General features: G+C 40.1%; 1 protein-coding gene across 2 annotated transcripts in view; it reads left to right on the top strand.

The window, feature by feature from the left end:
• Positions 1 to 1118: 1118 nt before the first annotated feature.
• Positions 1119 to 25571, top strand: part of LOC104471938 (disks large homolog 2) — a 92638-nt gene continuing 68185 nt past the window's right edge. For both annotated transcript variants that reach the window (XM_010087453.1, XM_010087454.1), the window contains exon 1: positions 1119 to 1228. In XM_010087453.1, the coding sequence (XP_010085755.1) occupies positions 1158 to 1228 (71 nt within the window). In that variant the 5' untranslated portion in view covers positions 1119 to 1157. The remainder of the gene's footprint in view (positions 1229 to 25571) is intronic.

Raw genomic sequence — 25571 nt, 5'->3', positions numbered from 1 at the left:
GTGAAATAAAACATTGCGGTGCAGGGAACATCTTCTTCTCTTTGCTGACATCAGTCTTCAAAATCTTACTCTTCAAGGTGTCACTGACTCACTGAAATGGATTTTGTACACCCCCTCAAGTTAGTCTCCTAGCTCGCGTTGGTAGATTTCCTGGGTTTAGGCTGAATTATGACTCTGTGTTGCTGGAGCACTGCCTGTGGGTTGTCGGTTTAAAGGAATTAGAGCTTGCCTCCTAAACTTCAACTTTTCCTCTTGCAAACCAAAACTTGGCCCATTAGGTTACACAATGAGGAAGGGGAAGGTGCCAGCAGGAGGGACCACCGACCAGGCTGTACGAGGGATGTGTCCTCTCAAAGAGGAGCCTCACCAAATGGTGGACCTCCAACTGAATCCTTGCCCCAGTGCAGGTCTCAATGGTGACCTTGCTGGTCAGCAGGTCACAATGTTTTACAAAGCTACCAGCAGAGCTGTGTTGGAGAACAAGTCTGGAAACTGGTTTTGTGCCATTCTTATGCAGCTTAAACAGCTCTGGAGGTTCTGAGATCACCCACCCTAAGAACCAGCTACAGCTCCACCTATTTATAAGAGACAGACCCCAGCCCTCAGTGGGCTGGGGAAATAAGGTGGCTTATTGCTCATACGATTTCACAGCTGCTTCAGGGATAATTAGGCTTTGATGGATCTCCTTCAATTCAGTGGGATTTTACACTAAATCCTTGACTCAGTAACTTCAGTGCATCACCCCACTGCCCCTAACAAGGTATCTCACTCTTTGGAAGGAGGAATGATATCATGGAAAACTGCTTTTAGCATCCTTTTTGCAGACTGAAAGATATTTGCTAACACACTTTAAACCTCCTTTTCCTGGACCTGCAGGAGAGAGGGTCTGGTTAGTTGACTTTTCACATAGCGCTGAAATGTTCAGGTACTGCAATAATGAGGTCACATATTTACCTAAGATAATATATTAATGCCAGATTCTATTAGACCTCAGTTTTTCAGAACATGCCTGACACTCATTAACTTAACATTAATTTGTATTTAGCAGCTCTGATGATTATATAGGTCAAGAAAACGAAAATATCTTTATTCTCTGTTTTTTTATCTCCTTAGAGTACGCTCGGTTTGAGGCAAAAATCCATGACCTGCGCGAACAGATGATGAATCACAGCATGAGTTCTGGGTCCGGCTCCCTGAGGACTAATCAGAAGAGGTCACTGTATGTCAGGTGAGCAAAGAGAGCTTTCTCCTGGGAATATGTCAGCAGCTACCTTGTCTGTGCCTGACTTGTGTGTTGTGGGTTTCGCAAGGTGGGTAAGAAGTTTGAGGAACTGAATTGAACTGAACTGCGAAATGCATCAATCTTACAAGCGCAGCATCATTAATGTGAAAATTGGATAAAGCCCTATTGCTTGATCCGATTGTTTCAAGCCATTTTCAAAGAGCGTTATACTTTTATAGTGATTTGGGTTTATGAGATGATTTCCTACCAGTTGTCAGCTCTTCTGATATCTGAGATGGATATTGCGGTATAGTGACGCATTGCGTTTCTGCGTGAGGTCTTGCCCAGGCGTGGAATGATTGTTCTCATAACCATTCTCTTTTTCCCCAAGACCTTGTTCTAACAAAGCGAGAAATATTATATGCTATTCTAAATGCATGACACTCTCCTGCTGTCCCCTTGCATATGTTTACCTTTGTATCAGTCTACAAAGAATTTACCATCTACCTAGCAAGAGCAAATATGCAGATGAGATGCTAAACGAGCTGATGTACGTAGCTTAACTGGGGTACTGAATAACATAGGAAGTGCCTAAATGTGAGCCAGGCAGTAGCAGTGGTTATGGTTTTACTTTGACTGTGCAAGTCTATTGCCATAGTCGTTGCTCGCTGAAAGACTGGGGGGTTTTTTTGCCCCTGGCAAAGTTCTTGCTGTCACTCACCCTCTTTGGGACTCAGGGAGACTCTGGGACTCTGTGACAAATATTTCAATAATCTTAATAATTATGCTTCTCTAGGCTTTTCATTTTAATTTTTCCCCCCATGTTCAGCACATAATTTGAAATTCCTGACAATCATGAAGTAGAGGGAAGCAATTTGTCAGCCTCCAGGCAGCGATAATTATTCATGGGGGAGCTAATTCAGGTGATAACACTGCAGAGATCCAATTAAGGCTAAATTCTACATTTTGTCATTATGCCCTCAGCATGAAGGGGTAGGGTAGGAGACAAGGAAGGAAAAACTTAAATGTTAGTGTGGATGGTCTTATTCTAGTGGGCAGGAACCATATGAAGCACTAATTGGTGTTGCTGCCAGAAAAAGCAAGGACTGAAAGGATACAGATCACTGTTACCTGTGACCTTGCTACTGGGCAAGGTCAGGCTGGATATGTCATGGTTTTTGATATATCTCTAACCTTCCCTGACCTTTCCAGCTCTGTGTTTAATTCTGGAGCTATTCCACCTGCAGTAGTTTTTTTCCAGACCAGAGAGTGACTTTATTGTCAAGAACTTTGGTCAGCTCCCTGAATTTGCATTTAATGAAAAGCTACAGTCATTGGACATGTAGGGACAGATCCAAGCTTACTTTGCTTGAGGTAAGCCAGGAACCCAAAAGGTGGTGAACGATGATGCAAGAAGTCCAAGCCAGCGACCACAAGTCAACTGAGGTGTACACACAAAGTGCTACCATGGGGTCCTGAGGAACCTACTGGTTTGAGCTGCAGCAGAGCTCAATGACCCCTGTATCAGCATCGATCTGGTGAGCTCTGCTGAGAACTGAGGCTTATCAGCTCACCCACTCTGCCAAGCTGATATATCTGTGCTGCATCTGGACTAGCCTAGCTCTTCTATACAGTATTGTTCTGCATGCACCGATGAGCCTGGCTTTCTGCCAGTTCATGAATTCTGGATGCGGGCTGTCTCACTAAGCTGCTATGCCCTGGTGCTTCACTGCAGGGATCTCTGATGTCTTAGGCGTATATCTAAATATCACTTCCCAAACCATAAACACATTTCCAGAGTTGTTCCAAAAAAAATGCCCCAAACCTCTCAGGCAGAAAACCTCAAAAACCTCAGTCACTTTTATTACCATAAATTTTTTGCAGTCAAACCCACACACTTGGCTGTGTCCAACTCTGAGAAGTCTGTTGGAGAGGCTCTGTGTTTTACATTTGATTATAAAGTGTTTGCAGTGCAGCAGCACCTGCAGCATTGTGCTAGGCACTGCTAGTTCAGATCATACACACTAATTACAAAGGTAGCATGTGTCTAGGTTAGGCACTAAGGAAAAATAAATGTGGGTTCAGAAATGTGCTTGTTTTCAGAGACTGAAATTTTCATTTCATGGATTAACTCTTTGCAGCCAGGGACCCATGTAAAATGTCTGGGATTTAGCTTTTTTTTATTATTATTATTACAACTTGGGACATTTCTGTTTCAGTGGATTATTTTGGTCAGATGTGCAAGAGAAGTAGAGGCAAATTACCATATGTTGCAAATCTGTAGCCGTAATGCCAAGTTTGTGATTTAAGTTTGATGTTTTCCTTTCTTTGGGACGCAGTGATTTTGCTGTCCTTCACTGAACACAAGCATAGTTATTTTTTTAGACAGAGAGCTTAATCAAGGTAAATACCTGTGTTCTAAGCAGTGCAAGAAAATAAAATTAAGGTCCATATGGTTGTAATAATTGCAAATAAGTGTCATTTTCTGTTCATAGAAATGCGAACAGAAAAGAAGGTGAGAAAAAGCAAAGCTCTGCACGCAGATTTGCCGGTGGGTTCAGGGTTCAGTGGATGCAGAGGTTTCTTCACCTTGCGGTCTGTGATTTCCCCATCCAGCCCCTACTAAAACAGCATAGCATTTTTAACTGAGATATACAAAAGAAGTTACTTTAAATGAAATGAAGTAAAATTTAATATGGGAATAATGTGTTGAATGTAGGACTAGAAGTAGTTGGCTAAAAGCAATTAAAAGTCACACTTAAGCAGTGTATATACTAGAGGAAAGCTATTAAAATTACATTTTCAGAAGAAATTGTTTAACTCTTTGAAATGTTCTTTTATCTTTGCATAATCTGGTGTTTCTGATGTTCATTCTTTTTTTTCTTTATCTCAGTCTGGTTTAAGACCTTCTGATGCCACCTGGAATATTTCCCAGGAATTTAATGATTTATTTTTTTTTTACAGGATTACTTTTCTTTTTGTATAACAGACCCTATATCTCTGTTTGGGATGTTATCAGAAAGTCCATGACACTAAAGGCAAAGTATTGTAAGCCTTCAAGGGAGGACTGAGCAGTAGGAAATGCTGTTAATACTTTTGGAAGCCCTTTGTCACTATATCTCTCCAATGAGGAAAAGATGTACAGAAAGAAAGGCAGGAAGTGGGAGAATGGATGTGAAACACAGCAAATTTTAATATGTATAATTCATTTGTTGGTGAAGGTGAATGAACTTCATTTGAATTCAATAACTGAAGTGAGAGGCTAAAAAAAAATTCTCCTATTAACCTTTTTAATTCATTGTAATTCAGCCATCAGCTCACGATTAATGAGGAAAGTAAACAAACCCATCACCGGCTAAATGCTGTGCTATATACAGACATAGGGGGGTTTTTAGTGTTTCTTATGCAAATTCATATCTTCCTTTTTATCTTTTTGGCTCAAGGTTTTACAATCTGCTCTTGTAAGATTATATATTTCGTTGTCTGGAAATAGATACGTGTCTTGCTTTGTCCTAGGTTCACATTCAAATCACACAGTCAAATTTTTCAAGCAACATGCAGTGACTATCAATACTTTTAGGAAATGTCAGATCATGTTATTTAACCCACAGACTAGGGAACATGACAGCAGTTTGAGGAGTTAAGCATGAGATTAGTACAGTCTTTTACAAAGTTTGGTGAATGTGAGCATCCATTGAAACTTCAGTGTGAAATTGCCAAGCTTTGGAGGAAACTGAGAGCTTAAGCATGATGAAGGGGTTTTCCTGTTGATTTACCAGACTTCTCCTGAGCTTAAAGTACTTGTGCTAGATTTCTGGGGATAAAAGTAGATACTTCATTAATTGCCACTAGCTGTACAAACAAAACATTTTCAAGGAATCATCTGTCATCCAAGAACTGCCTTCTGAGTCTGTTGTTGATTTACAGATGAAAAATAATTAGATAAGCTTGGAATAAACAGCCATGGTACCTTTTAATCTTTATTCAAACCAGACAGCTTCAGAAATGATGTCTATAATTAAAAATTACAGTTGTCAAAAGCCAAAAACAGGTTCTGTGGAGGTGCATCACTGTTGTAACAACTCAAAAGCTTTACACATACTCCAGCCCTTTCATTGCCGCTTCACTGTTCAAAATCTGTTCAATACCATTGGTGACCAAACATCATTCCACCTAATCATGGCTACTTGTTGCCCTGTATAAAAGGGGGTTGGTTGAGTGTACTTCAAATATATCAGCACAATGCGAATTGTACAGTTGGCTGTAAAGGTGGGTGTGGAAATTAGAGCTGGGACAGGGCTGGATCCAGCTGTAAATTCAGAAGAAGTGGTTTTGCAGCTGCCTCTCCACCAAGTGTCCAGGGAGAACACTACAGTGGGAGGTGTAACCAAGGGCAGAGCCTTGTCCCAGTAAGATGAGGAAGTTTAAGACCAGTCTTTATGTTTCAGCCCAAGCTGTGCTAACTATAAAAACTGTGCGCAGTGCCAACATGTGCCCCTTAGTCCACTGCATTTCTGTCTTCTTTGAGATGGAACTAGTGCTAAGTATTTCATAGCTTTGATACATGTCCTACAAACACAAAGTACTATGTGTTAATAATGAGTGGTTTCTGGTTCATTTTTTATTGAGCCGTGAGGAACAGAATCTGAAGACTTGGAATAGCAACTTAACAGCAGCTGAGAGGAAGTCAAGGTTGAGGTACTTTGGGTTGTTTACTCTTATTTCCAGCACAATGAATTCTCCATTAGGCATTAGACACCTTTGTACACATTTCCTGACCTTCTTAGAAATCAGCATGATGCTCTATTGCTTAGAGACGCTTTGATTTTCAACAAATGGTAGAAATTCTCATTTGGGAACTTTGCTGACTTCAGTCTGACCGAGGCAGTTTGTGAAGATCACATCTGGCATCAGGGGCTGGTTTTACATAATGTCTGTTAGAGCCACCATTCGGTCTCCCTGTCTTTTTTGAGACAGTGAACCCCCATAACCAGTGAGCATCAGGTCAGGGCTCCATGGGCAAAATTCTCCTGGGAGAGCTGCACAGCAGGTTACAGTGCAGTCTGAAATCCCCATGAGAAATGCAATTCTGGTAGTGAAATCTGAACATGTGATAACAGCAGACTGGGCGATGGAAAGATCTACTATGTAGAGCTGGAAGGAGAAATGTGATAAAGGTATCATTTCATCAGGGCTTTTTGGAGGGAGGTACACAGCCAGAGAGAGAGGTATGAAACAGTCATGCCTAAATATTCATTGCAAGAAGAGAGGGGGGGAAAATATTTATATATAAAACAGGAAATCCAAATTTATATATGTTAGTGTTAAACATATGCTATATCCACGTATACATTGCAAACATCTTCATTTCAGCTAATTGCCTAGAATCTCTCTTGAGTCAGTGGAGTGCACTTGGCACTTTCAGACTACAGTTCTTCTCATCCAGAAGTAGACATCTAAAATTGCTCAGGCGATTCATGCCCTGAAAATGTCTGTTTCTCACAATTGAGTGGAAAGCACCTCAGGTGATTAGCTGAGATGTAAACATCTCCATTAGAGACACTTTGAGTTGTGTGACCCAAATCCCACCCACACTATGTTTCTCTTTCTCTCTGTCACACACACACGGAGCAGTACACACACATATCTTGTTATACGTACATATACATATCTTGAAGAGGCTGTAACATAGAATCATAGAGTGGTTTGGGTTGGAAAGGACCTTAAAGATCATCTAGTTCCAACCCCCTGCCATGGGCAGGGACACCCTCCATTAGCCCAGGTTGCTCAAAGCCTCATCCAGCCTGGCCTTGAACACCTCCAGGGATGGGGCATCCACAGCTTCTCTGGGCAACCTGGGACACTGCCTCACCACTCTCACAAGAAAAAATTTCTTCCTAATATCTATCTAAATCTTCCCTCTTCCAGTTTAAATCCATTACCCTTGTCCTGTTGCTTCATACCCCCTCCCCATCTCTCCTGTAGCCCCCTTCAGGTACTGGAAGGCTGCTGTAAGGTCTCCCTGGAGCCTTCTCTTCTCCAGGCTGAACAACCCCGATTCTTTCAGCCTGTCCTCATAAGGGAAGTGCTCCAGCTCTCTGATCATATTCGTGGCCCTCTTCTGGACCCGCTCTGACATCAGGCTCTCTGGCTGTTGTCTGTGAATGCTTCTGCTGTGTGTTTCAGTAAGACACTGTAATGTAGCTTTGAAATACTGACAGACCTGTTTAGATAGGCTGGTTTGTTCCCCATATTCTTATTCACCAAAATTCCTTCTAAATCCGTTTGCTACTCCTGTTAACATTATTGAGCACTATTGAGGATCCACGTATGTTCAGAGCACGGTTGTCACGCTGGATTAGTTTATGATTCCAGCTGCGGCATCACACTGTGCTTTTCTTTCAGGCTTCAGAGCACTGTAGGTCAATCTAGATTTCTGGAGAGTGAATGTGAGTGATTTTGGCACCTAGGCATTATTGTTTGGTTTGATGGGGAAATAGCTAGAGCTTACATAGCCATGCCTGTACTTTAATGGAATGAGAGAAACTATTAGAATTCTCTTTACTGAATGGTAAGTGGAGGAAAGTGGAATTTTAGTACAGTTTGTTCACTTACGCCAGATTATTCCCAGGCAATTGAAGGGTCCAAATTATAGCATAGAATGGAAACATGCATTCAGAAAATCTGTGCTAAATGGCATAATAAAGCAAGCTGAGGTTCATGATAGTGTTTAGTAGACGTGTTTGGAAATGATCAGATAGGTATGCACATAACCTGCACTCATGAAATGGGCTATTGCACTTGAAATGCCATTTCAGACTGGCAAATTGAAACCTGCTTGGGACGTTACTCATTTCACACGTCCTGCTTAAGTAGGAGTTTCTGAGTATTCAATTACTACTTTTTAGTGGTTTTTTGCTCTGAATATAGAGTTTTCTCTATATCCTGCTGGCACCGGTATTCTCACTGGCTTCAGTGAGAGCTGCTCAGATTCAGAACCAAGGAAATAGTGCAAATCTTTATTTTTCGAAGGAAGGAGGGGTCACTCTGTGTGCTTGAGAGAGCTTTTCCCCAGGTGGACATTCAGGAGCTAACAATATAACTGAATAACTATTCACTCAGGTCTTTATCATAGACACTGAGGAAAAGAGGATGAAGGTTGGAATACAAGAATCACCCAATACAATGGGCAATAAATACAGTAGTTGCTATTTATTATTTTGAAATTAATGTTCAGAGCAAAAGTCTCAGGCTCACAGAACCTGTGATTATCTGTAAAATGAAGAGGGAAAACGAGACCAACTCCTGTCTTTGGCAACGCAAATACAATGTTTTCTTGTGAAAGTCAGGCTGTTTATGTGCTTGGAGGATCATTTTTTGGTGTTTACAAACAGTGCCGTCTTCCTCATCCTGCTGCACTAATTACAGGCTAAATGAGAAATGAAAAAATCCAACTAAAACTTGAAGAACAGGGAATATCTAGAGAGAGGCTGGGTTTTTTTGAGATGGCCTCTCGGTGATGTCAATGGAAGCTGTGATCTTTTCACAAAAAAAAACAGCCTGAAATGTGGTGCTGTAAATGTAACAATGTGCCTCACCTATACCCTAGGACTGTGAAAAACTATATATGTCATATATAGTCAGTTGTCAATATTAGCCACCTCACAAGCTGCTGCAGATTTTCCTAACACTTCCTATATTTCTTATTCATCTCTTTTTTTGGGGGGTTTTTTGCAGTGTTGATACTAATGAACAGTTAAGGAAAAATGAAGTTAGTCTGAGATTTTTAATAACATTTCACAGACGAAGAAGAAGCAGTTAATGGAGAGTGAAAACTGAACATGTAAACACATCAGTCAAAACAGTCGCATCTCTGCTTCTGACATCAGCTCTCTCCTTCACATCTTTATGTTTATCAGATCTGTTAGTTTTACGTATTGGGTGTGAAATGAGTCCAACTGATTCCTTCCTGAGACACAGTCTGATGCATCATTAGCTGTAGCACGAACCAACAGCCCAGCAAGCCTTTTAGCAAGGGATGTTTCTCCAGTTGTGCTGAAAAGGGACAAAAAGCAGATTTATTTCTATCTGGTTGTGGCTTTGCAAATCATTGAATACTTTGTGTTCAAGATTAAAAGCTAATGCATGCGGCACTGAGCACCTCGAAGGACAGAGCCCCGTGCAAATAAACTCCAGCCTACAGTAATCTCAGATAACAAGCTCTGCCTAAAGTTCAGAATATAAAGCAGAATATAAAGCAGCTCCTTGTCAAAGACATTCTTGTCTAATTCATCTTATCTTTACATTATCAGTAAAACTTGTTGGATATGAAATAACTGTCTGAAACCTGAAATCATGTCCTCAGTGCTGAATTATTAATGCCTGCTGAAACAGCTTTTCTAATAGCAGCTTCAGTAGGAGTAAGTAGTACATACATCTGGCCATTTTCCTTATTGTTCTGTTTCATAAATTATTGAAAAAAAGGTCCCAGAACAGGTAATGTGCTTGACAAGTGATGTCTGCTCTAAAGAAGCAGCACACCTTTTCTTTTTCTTAAGAGATGCTTTAATAGCTTTTCATTGCACATATATTCTGATTTCCAGTTCCCTAGTGGGACTGCCTACTTTCTGGCTTGGAGCCTCATCCAGCATGAAGGTGTCAGCTAGAATAATTTCCAAGCCAGAAGATGACGATGAAGAACTTGGCTACTTGTGGGAATGGGATTTGTTTGAAATTTCTGTAACCAACAGTCACAGTTTCAGACAGTCTCATTTCTAAGCAGAGACTAAGAACACGATCCATCGGCGCGGGGCGGGGGGACTAAGTGACAATGAAGATAAACTGTCTGTGGCTTGAAATGGCTGAAAGTGAGTCAGCAAAACATGCATTTAAGCTGTGTCTGTCCTATATGAAAAAGCAGTCTTATCCAACTCTTTTTTATGATGTTTCCATGTCAACAGCTTTAATAGGACACTGTCACTTTGTGCAGTTCTCAACTGGAAAAGTACAAGACAATAAATTAGATCATGAGCATATAGAGAAGAAAATCCATAGAAATAAAGGCTTGTGGGAATACAGTCAAAAGTTGGAGATCTAAATATGTGCATTGGCGCAGTGGCCAATCCGAGAAAAAGAGATGCAACTGCTTGGCTCTCATTAAAGAGTTTTCCACCTGAAATCTTAAATGGAAAAGTTATAAAGACATTGTAGGACAGGTGCTCCAAATTAGCTGCCTTGGTACAGAGCTGAGAACAGTGGTGAAACAGGATGTAACTCTGCTGAAAAGAAAAGTGGGGATCCCTATTTGATGTTCTTTCCAATAAAGATAAATGAGGAGGATCTTTTGTCTCACCACAAGGAAGTCCATCAGTGAGAAGGGAGCCCAACCAAGTTAAGTGATGAGGCTGAGCGGGGCCAGTGGGCTTTGCTGACCCTTTTACTTCTCATTAGAAATAGAAATGACTGTACTAACTCTACAGCGAGCCTGGGAAGGATGTGGGTGTCAACCAGAGTTGGGGATTACAGGGAGCTCCTCAGCAACTCCATTTGGTCATTCCCTACCACCCCACCCTTGTAACAGGGAGTAAAGTTCTGAAACAGAAAGACCAAGTCCTCCCCTGCCTCAGTGGCATCATGTTGAGTAGTTCCTGGTTTAGATGCATCTAGTTTGCTAAGTTTGCTGTGCATGATGGTTGTGTGGTGCTGGTCGATAGGGGAAGCTGCTGCTGGAGGGAACCCAGCTCAGCATGGGGGTACCAGCCTCAGCAGGCTGACGTGCAGGTGGAGGGCTTGCAACCTCTTGTCCCATGTCTGCCCCTCAATACGTGGGATTTGATCCTCTCTGATTGTGCCTCATATTCAGAGCAAATGGAGTAAAAAAATATTTTGGAGATCAGTGTATCTGTGTGTGTCCCTATATATATGTGCGTGCGTGTACATCTGCATTGTGCCATGTCTCCGTTTCTTGTGAAGACTGATTATGGGTCACACTTCTCTTACAAGTACTTACTCTAATTGCTTTATCTAGAAATGTAGCAAATAAAAGAAGACTAACAAACAGAGCTGTCTGGTGGAGTCTGCCAGATGTTCCTCACTAAATAGGAATTAAGATAATGAAACATTCGCCCACTTTCCATAAATTCCATTTCTTTTTCTTAACGCTTTTCAGATGACCTTGCAGGCAACCCCATTCCTTCACTCAATATATTGTGCTGCTATAATTATCAATACACCTGCTAGTACCACACCTGCTGCTATACAAACCACTGCTTACAGAGAAGGCAACAGTGTGTTGCTATTTCTGCTCCCACATCTTCCTCCTAGCTGTTCAAAAGGGTTCTGGCATAGTGGGCAGCAGCTAAAAGCTTTATGAAAAATTAGGACAGAAGCAGTTGCTTGACAGAATACAATGACCTTTTTTTTTTTTTTTCGTAGGCTCACATTTCTAACCACTTAGATTTTAGTTGCGCTGGGTTGGAAGAGTTTTTACCTTGACATGTTGCTAATGATACATCTCCATTTCCAAGAAGTATCAATATTTCTTTCTTTCTGGGAGCCAAAAAGGTCTGTAATTTCCCCTTTTAAAAAGCACTATCTCTGCAAACACATGTTCTCTTCTTCGTGTCCTTGAGACATTTTAGAATCCAGGTAGAGGTTGCAGTGACTGTTGTAATTACTCCTTTCTGCAGAGACTGTAAGACAATTTCTACAGGAAAGGATCATAGGTTATCAGTCACAAAATGGAAGCTCAGCCTAATGGCCATCAAGCAGTATTTTGCCACTTTCCTGCAGATGGTTCAAGACACAAAGCCACAGTTCAGTCCCTTCCTCTGTTCCCCTCTGTACCCGGTCAGATGTTGTTTATCTGTCAAGACCCATGTTGCTGAGCATACTTCAAGAACTATTCTTGTACAGGAAGTAAAGGTTAGGTTTGAAAAATGCCCATGGTTTCTTCAAGTATTTCTCTACAAGGAAAGAGATATCTCTGTGAACTCATCTTGAAAACAGATTAACTGAGACTAAACAGAATCAAAAACCTTTTCAGTAGTACTGCAGGCAACATCGTAGAAGCAGTGTTTCTAATGTGGTTTGCAGGTTCAAAATGCAATCACCCTTTCAGTAGAAGCTCTGAAAGTGATTTTGTCCTTTCTACACTGGCAGCCAAAGCATTGCCACATCCATGGAGAGCCCTTGTGACAAGAAGGCTTTGCTGCAGGGAGAAGCTGTGAATGTAACGTCCTGTGAGATGCCCTGAAGAGTACATTTGCTCTCTGAGTTATTCTGCCTCGGTGTCTCATCCAGATGTGACATTACACACATATTTTTATGACATCCACTTACTATTAACTTAATAGAAAAATCTATCAAACTATTAAATACTATATATTGCTTCTGTTTAGCATTCTAGGGTCTGGCCCTGATTTCACACCTGCCATTCTTTACAGAAAAAAAGAACGAGCTACACTGGCATGAGCATAGTCAGAACTGGGTTCCTAAAGCCTCTGCTAGAGTTATGAGGATCAGTGTGATTTCAGTGCATGGCACTTCAGATCTGATTCACGTGGGTTTCATTCTGGCTGAAGTTAGTCCCAACTAAAGTGCAATTAGAGTCATCAGTTTTTACCCTGGTTTCAAGTCAGAATCATGAGATGTTCCAGGAGTAAAAATCAGAAATCTTCCTTCATCATCGATATTTGCATGTGGATTCATCTTGAAAGGCTCATGAAGTTTAGCAGATCTTTCAGCAAAACTGAACTGGATCTGAATTTTCTTGTTGGGTCTGGAAATCTAACCATGTACTTAAATTTTCATAATTAATTAGAATATCAGTAAGAAAAACATGTAAATTTCTGTATTGGGCTTACTATCCATCCAGATCTAGTGGTTACGGCTAGAAGATGATGGGTCCGTTTGAAGTCCACAGCTCACATCATCTCCTGATGGGAGTGCAGTAACCACAGGCATTCAGCACAGGTTATACACTTCCATGCACAACAGAAATGAAGCCTGGCAGCCAGGCGAGTTTTGCTGGTCATGTTGCAAATAACTGTTCTTTCATGTAAATCTGACCTCGTTCAGCAAATGCCTGATAATTTATTTCAGTATCTGAATGGTATGTTGCCTTTTTACATAGGCCAGTAAGTATGGCTTTTTATTATAGCTACTGTGTTCACATAATCATCTTTTGTTTTCTTAATGCTTTCAGGATTGTGTATTTTTAAAGGTTTTTCTAGTTTAATTTATATTGTTCTTTGCTGCTAAAACTCAGAAAATGGTTAAACAGAACATCATTAGAAATATACGGATTTCTTTTAAAATCCCTGTCCTCAGTAATCAGTTTATCTGCCTTTGTCTGTCTGGTGCACAAGGAGTAGACAGTGATTCAGTTAGCTGTACTCACCTATAGTCTCTCTTCATAAAATCACAGAATCATAGAATGGTTAGGATTGGAAGGAACCTTAAAGATCATCTAGTTCCAACCAATTTTAAAAGTTTGAACAAAACTCAACAGATAGTTTTGCCTTTAATGAGGATTGCAGCAGCTTTGGCTGCAAGAATTCTGGAGGAAAAAAAAAAATGTAAAAGAAATAATCAGCAGACAGGATTTTTTTCTCACTGAAGGTATGAAATAATAGGGAATTTGACTGAATTAATGACTTGAAAATTATCCAGCTGAATGCAAGGACCGTTGCTAAATTTACAGCCTGTAGAAGATGAGGTTGTTGTATGGTAGGTGCTTCTTAAGCTACTTGAGTTTTATTTTTTCTGTATTACCAAAGCCATCAGGCACTGGGCAGATATAAGAATATATTCCTTTTTAACATGGACATTGTGCAGAAGGGTCAAAGTTTCCTTTCCCTAAACTTTTTAATTGCTGTAATTCCCTTGGTTCAGTGCAGCAGCTTAATTTGCATTAAGACGAGTAAAAGGAAAATCCCTACTTGGTTTGTTGAGATTTTAGTTTTTAAGAAAGTACACTTCAGTTATACTCAGGTTTCAATGTTGCTTTTTTAGGAAATTTTATGAAAGAATTAAGTCACTGCAGTTCCACTTTTAGTGTTCCATCTATGGACATGCACTGCATAGCCCAGCACAGTACCTGAAGACTTGCATTCAGTTTTTCAGTTGTCTTGGGTTCTAAATATATTCCAGAGCTACAGCTACGTCTGTCTGAAATGGGATTTTATTATATTTGGAACAAGCTGACAGATAAGTATATGGACTAAGGGAATTATTCTAGAAGTTATTATTAAACATTCAGTAATAATCATGTCTTCTACAAACAGCAGTAAAACCCATCCGCAGTCAGTATAACTAATGGTTAATGAAGTGTGAATCAAGTAGTCATATGCTGTCATAACTCAGGTAAAAATCTAGGTGCTAACAAGAATTTTACTCCAAATTACTCTTTACTTCAAATTACTGTTTAAAGATCACAAAGTATTTTCCATCCTATCTGAGCCCTTCCTGGAGAAAGATAAATGGCATCATTGTGGAATTGAGGAGGTCAGATTCTGCATTGATTTAGGACCTAAAAATATGCAATTATATTGTTAGAGTGACATGGAGTGATGCTGAAGCACTATGATGAGCTGTTTGTTCATTGTCGGACACCTGCTTACACTTACCGGAGATAAAATAGATTCTGAATAAATCATCTGAGACTCTTTAAATCATAGAACTCTGAAGAATCTGAAGTCAAACTTTATCTGAAATTTCTGAATTAGATGTGCAAAAAAAGTTTGGATTTTTTTATTGTAGCCAAAATGGAAAAGGAGACTCACCAGTGACAGTTTTTTCTTATGAGATCAGAAGAGTACTTCTAATGCTTACTTTTCAGGTCTATATGACCTAGGCCCTGGTTGTAGTTATGATGTGTCATCAATAAGAAAATCCCAACAGGTTTAAGAAAAGGGTAGCGCAGTCCCTCCCTCCCAAACGTCTATGATATTCTTAAGGTCTTGGAACCACAATTTGTTAAGAAACCACGTTGATTCAAATGAACTCCACGGAAAACATATCACCAGTAACAGCATTTCAGTGCTATTGTTTCTCTTCAGAGCTATTCTGGAAATGAACTAATAGCAGTCCAAGGTTCTTGGAATCTGATCTATCTCCACCCTTAATCTAGAGGCATAGCCCTCTAAGTCAAAGACTTTGTCTTTTCAGTCAGCAGATAGGGAATATTTATTGTAGTTGTGTCTTTATTACATATCAAAAAGGCTGCACCCACAGGAGAGGCTCAGAAGTGCCAAGATGTGGGCAAAACCACTTGTGCTCTCTTTGAGTACTGCTAGAAAGTAGACTTGCTGACATTTATGTCAAATACATCAGTAAGTTCTCTCTGAGGGATATTTATACCAGAAGCTTTACAATCTCTTGAAGTCAAAAAAATGACATGATTTTCTTGATGCCCTTTACCTCTGCTCACACTGTGTACATGGGGTAAAGATCATTAAAAAATCATCTATGCAGACTATTCTTAAAAGAATGAAGTATCAACAGAAGTAATTTAGTCTAATCAGATCTGTCGAGGAACACTTGTGTGAAAATATAAATACATTTAAATAATCATGATGGTCTGGGACTTAAAGATTCTGTATTTTTGTGAATTGCCCAGTGTGTGTACAGACTAATCTAATCATCTCCAATTGCAAGAATAATTGAAACTTTGTTTGAGCTGATTAACTAATTTTAGAATTTATTTTCTGATTTCTTAGAATTTTCAGTGATAAAAGCAACCATCTACTAGGCAGCCTAAAGTTTCTTCTGACAGTATTTTGTTTGACATAGATCGCCCTAACTGCTGTTTAATTGGTAATTGTTCTTGGTAAAATAAAAAATTAGATGTTCATAGTTTTGGGTTGCTGAGCAATGGTGCTCTGTGGAAGTGGGCTGTTCTTTACATTTCCTGAAGGCCTATGATATTGTACCTCATGCTTAATGGAGGAAGAGCACTTAAGGTTTGACTCCAGTGCATTTGCAGATGAAAATTTAAATAATTGAATAATTATGATGGCCTCATTCATCTTGCTTCTCATATGAGCAAGAGAAATTAATGTCAGAAGTATGTATTCCTGTTTCTATTCCCTTGCAAGCCCCTGAAGGGAATACCTTCTCTCCTGTGGTGGAAATGATTCCTATTTCCTTTACACAAGGGTTAGATGCCTCCTGGAGCACAAGTCCCCAGAAGAGACATGAAACAAGGAGGTGGCTTCCCACAGGAGAAATGCACACTCTTGGGGTATTTCCTGTGTATTAAAGGATGGTAGTCTTGTAAACCTGCCTGGAAAACCAAACCAGTCTTTTACCCAACTAGCTGTCCACCCATCCAGACCATAATGCTTGGATACAAGAACATTTCAGAAGACAAGAAACAGAAGTCTTGTTAAGGTCAAGGTAAACGACATCCACTTTCATCCACAAACACAGTCTTTTTATCCTAGATAGTCATCAGGTTGTCCAGGCATGATTTACCCATGGTCAGTCCACGATCACTGGTCCCCATCCTCTTTTTCTCCTTCACGTGCTAAGAAATATGATCCAAACAGACTTGCTCCTGGACTTAGGCACAAAAGGAAGGCTGAGCAGCCTGTAGTTCCTCAAATCCTTTGGCCTTTTTTTTTGAAGATGGATCTGACATGTCCACTCATCAGGGAGTGCTCCTGATCTCCACAATCTTTCAAATATGGCAGAGTCCTGGCCATGATTCTGGCCAGTTCTTTCCACTCCCTTGGGCACAGCTCATCAGGTCCCATGAACTTGCATGGGTCAAGTTCAGTCCTCAGCCACTGCTGGTCATTCTTATTCCTGAACCCTGCCTCCAAGTACAGCTCCCTGGGAGACCTTGTTGGTGAAGACTGAGATAAGGCAGACACTGAGCCCCTCAGCCTTATCTGTGTCTGCTGTCACTAAATCATCCGCCCCACTCTGCCATGGGCTCACATTTCCTTTGTTCAGCCTTTTCCTGACAATGTAGGTGTAAAAGCTGTTGTTGACCTTGACACCTCTGTCAAGCCTCCACTCAAGCAGAGCTTTGGCTTTCCTGAAAGCATCCCTTACATGCTTGGGCAACAGTTCTGAATTCCTCCTTTGTAGCCTGTCTCTGTGACCACCCCTGTATGCTGTGTTTTGCAGTATAACATGGGGTGCCAATGATCAAGCATCATACGGTAGCAACTGCCTAGTAGTTCAAATTTTTTTAAAAGTTCAAGTTACATCTTTCTTTTACTCATGTTTTGTCTGTTCTCCATGCATTGCATCATGTTCTTCTGCAAGTTATTTTCCATCGTGCCTTTTTTATGCTCTAATTGGTTAACATACGTGAAATACAGATATGAGCCGATATTATTAACATCACACTATTCTGTTCTTGCTCTATCCATCCCTTTAAATGCTATGTTTGGATGGTTCCTGATCTCCACGTCCTTCTCCATAGTATACCGCAGGTACCTTGTGTAGATTTCCGTTAGTCTTTTGATGAACTACAGGCATCTTGCTCATTAATCCATTTTCTAAGAGCTCATCAGTCACACTTTTCAGCTCTTCATTACTTCAATAGCACAGCTACAGTCATTACATTTCACATCTTTCAACCCTTCACATCCTTGCTTTTGTGTCTGTCTGGAACTCAGAGTGAAGTGGATGGGATTTTGGCTGTCTGGGACTCAGGCGGTAATGCACAAACCTAGAGGATGTTCACTGTGATTATACTTACAGATACCTTTTATTTTGGGGATTGAGTGAGAAGCAAATTAGTGAGACTCCACTGTTCAGTACTTGTTCCCTAGGGCAGTGTTTTGAAATTATTGTCTGTCCCTTGATATAAATTTCCAGTCTTCTAACCCACTTGTGTATTTCAAAAGAATTTTTTTGGCTTACTTTGGATTCAGTCCTTGCTGGGTTTCAGAAAGAATGAGATTACACTCCTCTAAAAGATTATTCCATTCAGGTCCTTGTAGCAATATGCAAATAAAATGGTCATTGGAAAAATACACCTTTATCAATGATGTAATTTAGTGTTCTAAGAATTCTGCTCAGTTGAATAATATCACAATTCACTTTGATATAACAGGAGCATCACAAGAAATTCTCATCAATTCAATAATCTAGCCATTTTCTCAAATTTTGCAAGACATCAGTTAAACCATAATTAAACCATGAATGCCTTCTGCTTCCAGTCTGTCGTCTTCTCAAACCAATCAGCCCTTATAATTAAGTGGGATGAGGGAAACAGAACAATTTTAACTACTTGAAAACATATTTCTATACCTAGTACAACCATACAAATAATGCTGTTTTAAAGCATTCCTTTCAGATTCATGTTAACTGGAAATGAAGAAGTGCTTAAATTGCAGCAGGGCATGGTAATGTGACAATCCCCATGTTTTAATGTTTTTTTCAGGCTCTCCCAGACCTCTGTAATAGCATAAATCTTTTCATTGCTATCACATCCCTCCTGCCTTATTTTAAATCCAATTCTCATCCTTTTCCTTATGCTATATAAGGAAGAAGATAAGATAATCTAATTTTATTTGGTAAACCTCTAGGTTTTGTTTAGTCAAACTGAGGGATGAGTTGCTCCTCTTAATGACAGGGAGCAAAGTAAGAGAGCTTTGAGATAATCCCATTTGGTGACAGCCTGCAAAGTAGGTTAACGCATTTTTTTGTAGGATTTTCCCGATATTTGGTTTATTGTGTTTGCAGTAAATACTGTTCTTTACCTCTCTTCTCTCTTAAGGGAAAGCCTATGAGATTTCTTTCCATGACACCATTTAAAAAATGATATATTGATTTATTTCATTGATCTCACTGCACAGTGTTTAAGGAATTGATGTTGGTGTTCAGCAACATGGCACACTCTTGTTCTCCCTTAAGCCAATAGAAAATGGGTCAGGGCTTGAACCACCACTCTCCATACCAAGTAGTTCTCAGTGTCACTCAAGGAGAATAGACTTCTTGGTCAAAATACAGAATTTAGCAGCCTGTATAAAAAACATTATTGCTGATTTATGGAGGGAGAAACTTGGAACTGATTATGTTAAAAGCATTTTCCAAGGTGGCTTGCAGGAGCAGGCAATCCTCAGGCAGTGGGGTGAGGATGCAGAGGCAGTGAGCGTAGCTGACTCAGGTATTACCTGTAGAACTGATAGAAGTACACACAACTTTCAGGACATATTATGAGTTTACAGGAACCCAGCTTTGATACCACAGCATCTCATAAAACATGGTCTATAGAGGGTCATCCAAGGTACCTAACTTAGTTATATAAGTTCTGTGTACCATAAATGGAAGTGTTGAGTAGAGAATTCAGTTTTGCTGTGCTAAGCAGGGAGTTTGGCCAAATGCAAATGGAGCTTTGTTACAGAGCATGGCAGCACCTGAGCTGTGGATTACGTTCAATCACCCTGCCCTGGATATAGCTCAGAGGAAAAACTACATTCTGGAATATGTCTGAGTTCTCATTCTTGCTGAAAGCCTGGCTCTGTTTTAGGTACTAAATCTTCTGGGAATTTGAGACCGCAGTTGTCCAAGTGAGGACAGGCATTTTACTGAGCAGCAATGTCTGTTTACACTGTAAGAGAAAGAGATGGTGGTGATGATGGTATTCCTCACATTTTTGCAAAACATCCTGGCAGGTGCATGTCCCTTTTCCCTGCATTATTCCTGTTTCAGTCAAGCCATCCTGGAACCACTGATGACAGCCAGGTCAGCTCATTTGCCACTGCATTCCAGAGCCTCTGATCCCTATCAGCTTCTTCCTCCCAAACATTAACCTTCCTGACCCGTCAGTCACATTGCCCTTTCAAGGGAAAGGGTGAAAAATGGCCTTTCCACAAATGGTAACCTGGTGGTTAGGGCACTTTATGAAAACGAGATAGTTCTGGCTTTGAATCCCTTGAGTCTGCAGAGGGAACTGAATTTATATCATCCACTTCCTCTGTCAATGGTATGGCAAAACCTTTAATCTCCCATATCCGAGTAAGTCTCTAACCACTAGGCTACTAGGAAAAGGTAAATATCATAGCTACATTTCTGAATGGGAATAGCCTTTCTTATTGTGGTTTTTTTTTCTGCATTCTATCTGTATATGGTTGCCAGGCATATTCAAAGCAAAATAAGATTGAGCCCTTTAGGGTTTAAAGGAAGTTTGGATATTTCTCTGCCTTAAATGTAAATTCCACAAATGCTTAAATGAGAGGGAGAGACATGCAGCTTCTCCTAAATATGTGAGAGCAAATGTAGCCTAAAATAGTGGGTGTACTGAAGGGAGTAGGGACCCTGATTTTTGACAGCAAGACCTTGGTGCTTAAATTCCATCCAAGTCCATTTTAGGCACTAAAAATAGTCAATCTGAATCTTATTTCCAGTTTTGAGTAATCTACCGGTCTCTAGAAAGTTTCATCATAGACTGTATTCAATACCCTTTTACCTTGATATACTTCAAGTGACTATCAAAGATGTAAGATTAGAAATGGTTCTGATTTCCAGGATCATCTGAAGCTTTCTGAATAGTGATCATCAAGAAAGTCCAAGGCAATTACAATCACAGTCATAGCTATATCTAAAACAAATCATATGCCAGTCTAGAATTTAATGCTGCTGTAGAGGTCTCAGAGTAGCCAATTTTCTCCCAAAAAACCCTTAAACTACCACGCCATTTTAAAGACAATATCAATGATTAGGAAATTGAAAATGTCCCTGGGGGTTGGACCAGATGACCTTTAAAGGTGCCTTCCAACCCAAGCTATTCTATGATTCTGTGAAATAAAATACCATTGTTAATTTGTGAGCCACATTCACATTAATGAGTTAATTTCCCTCCAAAATAGGAATTCTAGCTGCTGTTATGTGATATGTTGAATATGGCTCTATCTCACCAACACGATGGTACGATTTCTAAAATCATGTTAATGTGGCAAGATTCTTTGCATATGACTATGTAATCTAGATAACCTAACAGCCCAGTTTCCACCCAGAGCCTTGATTGCTCACACTGTACTGCTTGTTCTCTCCGTTCTTTCCCAAGCTCTCTTTTGGAGTAAACTAACAGGTTCCCTTCAAGACCAAATGCAGATAAGTTATTTTTTGGACAGTTCACTCCAAAGATTTCTCTGGGCAGCATGCATAAGACATCACTGTCTTTGGTTCCCTTTGCATGACACCATCTTACAGATTTTCACTCTAAGAGATCGCCATACACCCTCATGGTACTTGTTCAGGACATGCAACACTATTCTGGTGTCATGATATAAAACATGATATAAAACATGACATACTGTTCACATTACTTCAGCCACTGTGTAAATGTAGCCTAACAATAAGGCATCCACATCCTTTTACAATTAACTCATTTTCGGAAAAGTGTCCAGATTCAAAAAGATCTTCAAGACAGATATCTCAGTCCAGTGGAAATCTGGTAGACAGTGAAACCATACATATGTTGATTCAGAAACACCAGGGTATTTTTGCATAGGTGTCAAGAGTTAAAAGAGCTGGGTTTTCCCCACCCCTCCCTCCCCAATGTTATTATTTCACATATGTCCAACACTTCCCATCTCTGTCTAGTGACGGCCAGTTTCATGACATTCGTAGCGAAGATGTCCTGTTCTTTCTAATCTTGCTTCTCTTTAAAATTCTGCAGACATTACAGAAGACCCAGCAGCTGTTGCTTTAAAAGGCAGATAAGTAGGACACTATGCCACTCGCGGGTGCCATCATTACAGACACACGTTACTGTTTTCTTTCAGCTACAAGTTAATCACTTCATTTTTTACCTTGTCAATCATTTAGCAGACAACAAGAACAGACATATCTTTAGGGAATACATGGCATCTTTTTTTTTCTCCAGTTTCTCCATTTTTTGCATGAACATTTTGAGGATATTTCTCCTTTTTAGTTTATTATGAGGTGTAAGTATATAAAAATATTTCTTAAAATCTTTCTTTAGATGTTGCTGCTTCAGCATTTACTTAACATCCAATTTAATAGTTTATTTTCTCTACAAATGGAAACATTTTTGCTAATGAGGTTGGAGAAACAATTTCCAGGAAATTACCCTTCTATTCATGTCTTTACCCAAAGGCAAAAGGACCTAGATTTGTAGGTGGGAGATTTTCTCTAAAAACAAGGAATGCTTGGATTAGCTGCAAGGAGAAATATGGTGCTGTATGAGGACATTAGATGTGTTCAACAGTTCAGTTAAAAAACTAGTATTATTACTGTGCTAGGTTAGGAAAGTGCGTTAGGTATCCATTGTCTTGCAAATGTGTGAACATGCAAAGATGAACACAACCATGGTACTGAACGTACCAAGGTACCGAAGGTCCTTCCCACCCATTATTCTGTCTCAAATAGTATCTGATAGCAGATTCTCTGAGACTATAAAAATAGCCTTTGATGGGTTTTTCTCTTCTTTGGAATTATTTTTTTAGGCCCATTTAAATTTTCAGCCTCTGCAACATCCACTGATTGATTGCATACCATATATTACCTGTTAATGGTTAAACTACCATTCCCTCCATTTCTTGTATTGGGAGAACAGTGAAAAAGTGTTCCCTATTCCCTCTTCCCTCAAACTTGTAAATTTTAACTCTTATTAGCTTTTATTATACTCTTTTCTTGGTCACTTTTTTAAAGCTGAGAAGGCTCAGTCTGTATAATCTGCCCCGTGAGAAAATCATCCTTATTGGCCTCTCTGCTCTTTCTCTGCCTTTTCCAGGTCCTCTTTGGGATGAGGGGATCAGGACTATCTGCAGTAGAAGTGTGTGGGTATCTGTATCATGGCACAGTAGCAATCATTTCTGTTTGGTTCTTCATTTATTTACTCAAATTGTAGGAACAAATTTGCCTTTTTCACTACTGCCAAGCACTGAATTAATATTTTTCTAGAACAATATACAAAGTCTCCAGAATTTCTTCCCTGGAGAGTACTTGTAATTGCTTAGCTAGTGTAGATCAGCATGTACATTCACCAAAGACTGATATTGCCTATGCCTCACTTTGCATTTATTGACATTGAATTTCATCAAGTATTTTATTATCCAGTCACTTGATAGATTGAAATAGTTTTGCAAGTCTTCTCAATCATTTTTTGGGTTTGCCAGCCTTGATAGTTCTGTGTCTTCAGTACATATTATTGCCTCATTTTTCACCATCTTTTCTAGATCATTTATGAGAATTCCTCCATTGTGAAAATGAAACCTTGTTTGTGAACCTTTGTTTCCTCTCCTTTAATATTTACCAATCCTTCACTCCTAGACCACTGTATGTTTTATATTTTATGATCTTTTGGTGAGGAAGTCTGTCATAAGCTTTCTGGAAATCCAAGTGATATTTCTGGTCCATGATTTCCCTGTTCCTCTGAAGAGGTTAAGTAGATCTACCTGTTACTCAAGTCAGATTTAATTTATTTGTGGTCTCCCTTTAAAAAACTGGTTTCGTATTTACCACTTCCACACATTTGTCATTCATCTCATCCTGGTAATTTATTACTATTCATTTTATTGATTTGTTATTAAACTTTGTCTACTGACACATCAAGTGCAGATGGTTCCATTGATTTGACAGGTCTGAAAGGCTCTTCTGGGGGTTCATCCTCAAACGCATCCTAGTGTTGATCGTAAATAATTCATTTACATTTACTGCTATGGCTTTTTCTTTCCGGAGCTTTCTTACTACACCCCAATGCCCTGTGCAATTGGCATTTAGTATCTGAATGCTACACAGTCCTTACTGTGGCTATCCCCACTATTCTCCGTGGCAGGGAAATGCCATCCATCCTCACTTTATAAAGGCAGAGGCAGGGTCTCAGAGACAGGCATTTGGTAAAGGATGCTGAAAAACAGCACATTACACTCTATAGCAGCTTGCAGGTTGCTGGAGTAATCCTAATCATCCAACACAGTCCTCGATCAAGGAGACACAGGGTAGCCCTGGTCAAAATGATATAACGTTGGGATTGATGTATAAATAGACACTCTTCAGCTCCACAGTAACTGCCCCTCCCTGGCCCCTGTGAGTTTTCCCAGGTCTCTCAGTCCTCTGGCAGTCCATGGTCTGTCTGTGCAGAATTCTGGGCACTGGGAATTGCTCTTCTGCTGAGCATCTGATTCTGCTGAGAATCATCGTCTATACACAGGGCAAACTGTCAGCAAACTGAAGAGTTCAACATGATTCTCCTTAAGCCACAATTTTTCAAATTTTACCACCTGCAGATATTTCAAATGTTTGATTTTTTTTTCCATCTGGATTGCTTTCTTTATTTTTTTTAAACACTGAAAATTTTCCATGTCCTTTCTGCTGCAGCACTAATGCAAGTCTTGCAGGTGTTGTGGTTTAACTGCAGTCAGCAAGAAGCCCCACACAGCCACTCGCTCACTCCCCCACGGTGGGATGGAGGAGCTAATCGGAAGGGTAAAAGCAAGAACACTTGTGGGTTGAGATAAAGAGTTTAACAGGTGAAGCAAAAACCATGCATGCAAGTAAAGCAAAACAACTAATTTGTTCGCTACTTCCTGTCGGCAGGCAGGTGTTCAGCCATCTCCAGGAAAGCAGGGCTCTACAATGTATATGTTTACTTGGGAAGGCAAACACCATAACTCCAAATGTCCCCCCCTTCCTTCTTCTTCCTCCAGCTTTTTATTGCTGACCATGACATCATATAGAATCTTAGAATCACAGAAGGATTTACGTTGGAAAAGAACTTTAAGATCATCGAGTCCAACCATTAACCTAACACTGTCAAGTCCACCACTAAACCACATCTTCAAGTGACACATCTACACGTCTTTTAAATACCTCCAGGGATGGTCACTCAACTACTTCCCTGGGCAGCCTGATCCAATGCCTGACAACACTTTCAGTGAAGAATTTTTTCTAATATCTAATCTAAACCTCTCCTGGTGCAACTTGAGGACATTTCCTCTTGTCCTATCACTTGCTACTTGGGAAAATAGACTGACACCCACCTCACTACAACCTCCTTTCAGATAGTTGTAGAGAGCAATAAAGTCTCCCCTCAGCCTCCTTTTCTCCAGACTAAGCAACCCCATTTACCTCAGCCGCTCTTCATAAGACTTGTGCTCTAGACCCCTCACCAGCTTTGTCGCCCTTCTTTGAATGTGGTCCAGCACCTCAATGTCTTTGTTGCCATGAGGGGCCCAAAACTGAACACAGTATTCAAGGTGCAGCCTCACCAGTGCTGAGTACAGGGGGAAAATCACCTCCCTAGTCCTGCTGGTCATGCTATTTCTGATACAAGCCAGGATGCCATTGGCCTTCTTGGCCAACTGGGCACACTGCCGGCTCATATGCAGCTGGCTGTTGGCCAACACCCCTGGGGTTTTTT

This window comes from Pterocles gutturalis, unplaced genomic scaffold (assembly GCF_000699245.1).
Source record: "Pterocles gutturalis isolate BGI_N339 unplaced genomic scaffold, ASM69924v1 scaffold5946, whole genome shotgun sequence".
NCBI classification, from domain to species: domain Eukaryota; kingdom Metazoa; phylum Chordata; class Aves; order Pterocliformes; family Pteroclidae; genus Pterocles; species Pterocles gutturalis.
Note: the sequence above shows the minus strand (reverse complement) of the source record. Positions and strands in the feature narration are given on the sequence as shown.